Below are 5203 nucleotides of genomic sequence, written 5' to 3'. Positions count from 1 at the left end.
CTTCCTCCTCCTTCCTCTTCCCTCCTCCTTCTTTCCTTCTCCACCTTTCTCCTCCCTCCTCCTCTCATCCTTTTTCTTCCTTCCTCCTCTTTCTCCTTCTCCTTCTCTCCTCCTCCTCTTCCTTTGTCTCCTTCATCCCCAATTCTTCCTCTACTCCTTCGTCTTCTCCCATTCTTCCCTTTCCTTTCCTTTCCTTCCTTCCTCTTCCACCTCTTTGTAATTCTTCTCTCCTCCTAATTTCCTTTACGTCTTACCTAATTATTCTTCCTTATATAACATTGAAACTCTGTTGGCTTGCGTATTTCTTTGAATAAAAAGGAAATGACGTGATAACGAGACGTCATCAAAGCACATGATAACGTATCGTCATCAAATCACGTGATAACGAGACGTCATCGAATAACGTGATAACGTGACGTCATCAAATCACGTGATAACGAGACGTCATCAAATAACGTGACATAATGTGACGTCATAAAATTATGTGATAACGTGACGTCATCAAATCTCGTGATAACGAGACGTCATCAAATAACGTGACATCATCAATTTAATTACGTGACGTCATCAAATAACGTGATAACATGACGTCATCAAATCATGTGATAACGTGACGTCATCAAATCACGTGATAACGAGACGTCATCAAGTCACGTGACGTCATCAAGTCACGTCTTCCTTGAAATAAGCAGCTAATTACATTGTGTTGTGACGTCATATTGTTACGCCATCATGTCACGTGGTTATTGATATAAAGAGTAAATTGCGTGATGCGACCCACATCATAGTACGTGATACTGAGAACAAAGAGAAAATGACAATTGTAACGTTATTGTTACGTGTTAAACAAAGCAAATCACGTGATTTGTTACGTCATCCAGTCACGTGCTTGTTGGAACAAAGAACTAAACTTGTTATTTTGTGACGTCATTTATGCACGTGCTTCTTGGAATAAACCAAATCACGCGATTTCGTGACGACATCCAGTCACGTGTTTCTTAGAATAGAGCAATATAATGTAATATAATTGTAATATAATATATAATACAATATAATATCTAATATGATGTAATATAGTATATGATATAATATGACATATCATATAATGGGTCTTCCTTCTGATGAATAAAATCGTCATGATTTAACCAAAATAAAGCCTAGAAAGCTGACACCATATATACTTTAACACCAGACGATTTCATTCGTCCTCGGGTAATCCCTTTGGGGTCGCGGTCCCTCACGGCCCCCAGTTATGAAAGTAATTCTCTAGTGTACTTACCGGAGACCAGGAGCATGGTGAGAACGATCTCCAAGAACAGTTGGAGAACAAAGTCCGTCGAGGGGGACATTTCTGCAGCTGTAGAGGGGAAGGTCTTCTGTAAAATGGACTTCGAGGTCTTCAACTTCTTCGTCTTCGTCTTCGTCTTCTTCGGGAGCTCCGTCGTCTTCACGTTCCTTTTTTCGGGTCTTCTACTTTGCCAAGACCTCAACTATCTGAGGTCAGCCTCCGACTTAATTCAAAGTTCACTCACTGGAGTTTGTGACACACAGACATGACACTTTGAGTGACACAGAAAACGGTGTGACTGTGTCCTAAAGTGGAGAAAAACCCCTTGTGGGTTGCCAAGTGTTTTACCGCGAATTTTCTCAATTCTGTCGAATTCTTCACGATTTTTTTTTTTTTCTTTAGCAAATTTTGAAGTCACTCAACTGACCTTTGTTGTTTAATTCTCACTCGAAAAACACACACACACACACAAACACGCAATGTATCTTTGTATATTCATATACATATATAGATGTATGTATATGTATGTTTATAGTTCACTTGGCCAAACAATAAAACACACAGCGTACTTTGCTCAATAGTAGAACATATACATTTCTAGGTGTGTTTCACAGGCATACTGTACACCATTGTACGCAGATGTACTTTTTGGCGTAAGGCGTATTTTCAGTCGCGTACGCACTTCTTCGAATGGGGAGTTTGTACGCTTGTTATGTACGCTTTGGAGACGTACTGATCTCGTTGCACATGCGTAACATGCGTACGCATAGTCTGTGGAATACGCGACTACGCGTTTACAAGCAATTTTCGTCTTTACTGTGACCTATCATAGAGTCGCTTGTTTGCTAAATCATGCTTGTTTCTCTCTCTTTCTCTCTTCGTTGTTTTCTCTCTTGGGTGTACGAACATTAGCTTTTTCGTTATCTCATATTTCTCTATCTTTTCTATCTTCTTTTCTTTGTCCTTGTTATTCCTTATTCTCTCTTATTTCCTCTTTCCCTCATTCTTTGCTCTTTTTTTTAATCTACTCTCTTCTTCGTTGTGATTCAACTTTTATCTCTCTCTCTCTCTTTCTCTTCTTTTTCTTGCTTATTTCTCTTTGATTTGTTTTATATTTTCTCTTTCTTTCTCTTTCTAGTACGTCTTCTAATATTCATTTATCTATTCATTTATTTATTAACTTATCTATTTACTTGTTTATTTATTTATTAATTATTTTATTTACTTCATTATAGTCTTTTCATCTTCATCTAAATTCTTCCCTCTCAGATCTTTTAATTTTGATTTTCATTTTTTTCTTGCTCTTCTTTGCCTCTTTTTCTCTTTTCCACTTTATTTAAGCTCCTCTTTACTTTCATTCTTTCTCCTTTCTCCTCCTCCTCCTCCTCCTCCCCCTCCACCTTCTCCCCCTGTTACTTTTTCTTCTTCTTCCTCCGTTTTTATTTTTGTTTTTTCTGTTTTTATTTCTTCAGTCTCGGTTTTGAGTTCCTCTGAAGTCGGTTTGTCTTTGATTTCTTTTTTCTTCTTTTTTCTTGTCCTCCTCTGCCCGTTTTTTCTTTCCCAAATTCTCGTTTTCTTTTTCCCCGCGTAACGTTTTCTTCCTCAATTTTTGTTTTGTTTTGTTTTTTTTCTTTCTTTTTTAGTTTTCTTCTTCCACCTTTCTTTATCTGTCTTTCTTCACTTTGTCCTCACGTTTTCTTTTAATTTCCTCCACCTTTACGTTTTCTTTTATCCAAATTCCGTTTTTTGTTTATTCGTTTGTCACGCATACACGTTACTCATACTGAAACTCACAGCAAACCGCGTGTCACCGTTACGCATAGTCTGTGTTAACCGTAACGGGTTGACCGTAACGGAATAAACGTAACAGAATAACCGTAACGGGTTAACCGTAACGGGCTTCGCCGATGGGCCTGTAACGTAGAGGACGTAACATGCAGGGAACGTAACAACGACGTAAAAAATGTAGAAGCATTTCAATAAAAATATTTCTTATCTATTCAATTTTGTTAATTTTCTCTTTTATTTACTTTTTTTTGTGAATTTTGTCTTTGAGGACACGATTTACATTTTCAATATATTTTATATTTTGTTCTTGTTCTTCTTTCTTGTCTTGGTCTTGTTCTTGTTCTTCTTCTTCCTCTTCCTCTTTTCAATATATTTGTGTTCTTGTTCTTGTTCTTGTTCTTCCTTGTCTTGGTCTTGTTCTTGTTCTTGTTCTTCTTCCTTGTCTTAGTCTTGTTCTTGTTCTCGTTGTTCTTCCTCTTCCTCTTGTTCTTCTTCTTAGTCTTGTTCTTGGGCTTGTTTTATTGCTTTGTAATCAACTTGGAAGATTGATGTCGGCCTATGAGGTAAGAATGACGTCACATTACATCACAGCTACGTCACGAGGCCCCGTTATGACGTCACAATAAAGGCACCGAGAGGTCAGATGACGTAATAGAAAATCTGTCACATTAACTTATAACACTAGATAGAGCGACTCTACCTTGAGTGACGTCATATCGTCATCTCGATTCGATTTTATTCTATCTATGACGTCATATCGCCATGTCGATTTGATTTTGTTTTCTTTATGACGTCATGTCACCGTGTCGATTTGATTTTGTTTTGTTTATGACGTCATGTCGCTTCTTCGGTGTTCCGCGAAGGAGGAAAATCGCGTAAATTTCAGTCCTCTGTTTCAGAAATGTATATATATTTTGACTTTCAATCAGTTCATACACTAAAACACCTGAAAATAAAAACACAAAAATTCACTTCCTATTCCAAAAAAAATTCTGTTGTTCCAGAAGAGTAATTTTTCAGTCAAGACACGTATTTTTTTTTTCTTTTTCACGAAATATTGTGAGAACTGTGAGGTTTTTCCGTCTCACGAGTGGGTGCTGGATTTATCGTGAGAGAGTTAACCTGCATCTGCCTGGAAAATAGCGAGAAAAAATCAGGTTAGTTAACAAGATTTTTATGAATTAACGAGATTTATATAAACAGTACATATTTAAGTGGCAAGCATTTTGTTAGCTTGTGTGTTAGTATATGTTTGGATTGTGTGTGTATGAGTGCGTGCGTGCTTGTGTGTGTATTCACCTTGGTCTTTGGATCACGTGTTGGACTCGTGATCGACAACTATTTCCCTCCCGGAAGAGAGCTCAGAGCTCGTATGACCGATCTATGGGTAATGCTATGACCTTTCACACACACACACACCCAACTCCCCGCCCACGAGAGTCAGAGTAACGACCCGAAGCACAGCGATACCGAAATAATTTCGGCCCTGGGCAGGATTCGAACCAGGTACTGCGAGCACCACCGTACTTCCCAGTCCAGCGCTCTACCAACCGCGCCACCGAGTCGTGTGTGTGTGTGTGTGTGTGTGTGTGTGTGTGTGTGTGTGTGTGTGTGTGTGTGTGTGTGTGTATTATGTACGTGGATGTATACAGTATGTACATGCGGAACCATACGTCCTAGCACATGTGTATTTATATGCGTTTATGTGTACATATACACAGAAATACATGATAATATTTACACATGATCATAAAACTACGCATACAGTAGATCCCTGCTCCTTCAGGAGACTGTACCCTTCTTTCAGCTCCTTCAGGAAGCTCCTTCTCCTTCTGTAGTTCCCCTTCCCTTTCAAAGATTTTTCCTCTTCTTCGGAAGGTTAAAGTTCTTCCGTAGGTCCGTCTACCATCAAGAGGGTCTTCTACTTTCAGGAAGTTCCTCCTCCTCCTTCAGGAAGCTCCTCCTTCTCCTTTAGGAGCTTCTTCTTCCTTCAGGAGGTTCTTCCTTCAAGAGGGTCTTCCTCCTTCTGGAGCCTCACCTCGTTCAGGAGGCTCTTCCTTTTCCTCCTCTTCCTTCAGGAATTTCTCGTCCTCTTTCAGGAGTTTCTCCTCCTCCCTCAGGAGTTTC

At 39.1% G+C, this 5203-nt stretch overlaps 1 protein-coding gene across 1 annotated transcript in view; it reads right to left on the bottom strand.

Moving 5' to 3' along the window:
* Positions 1-4165, bottom strand: part of LOC143037150 (uncharacterized) — a 262074-nt gene extending 257909 nt beyond the window's left edge. Inside the window, exon 1 of the mRNA XM_076205267.1 lies at positions 1280-4165. Within this exon, the coding sequence (XP_076061382.1) occupies positions 1280-1349 (70 nt within the window). The 5' untranslated portion in view covers positions 1350-4165. The remainder of the gene's footprint in view (positions 1-1279) is intronic.
* Positions 4166-5203: the final 1038 nt, after the last annotated feature.

Source organism: Oratosquilla oratoria, chromosome 21 (genome assembly GCF_046742065.1).
Source record: "Oratosquilla oratoria isolate Oo_2021 chromosome 21, ASM4674206v1, whole genome shotgun sequence".
NCBI lineage: Eukaryota > Metazoa > Arthropoda > Malacostraca > Stomatopoda > Squillidae > Oratosquilla > Oratosquilla oratoria.
The sequence above is the reverse complement of the archived record's forward strand: the minus strand, read 5'-3'. Positions and strand labels throughout refer to the sequence as shown.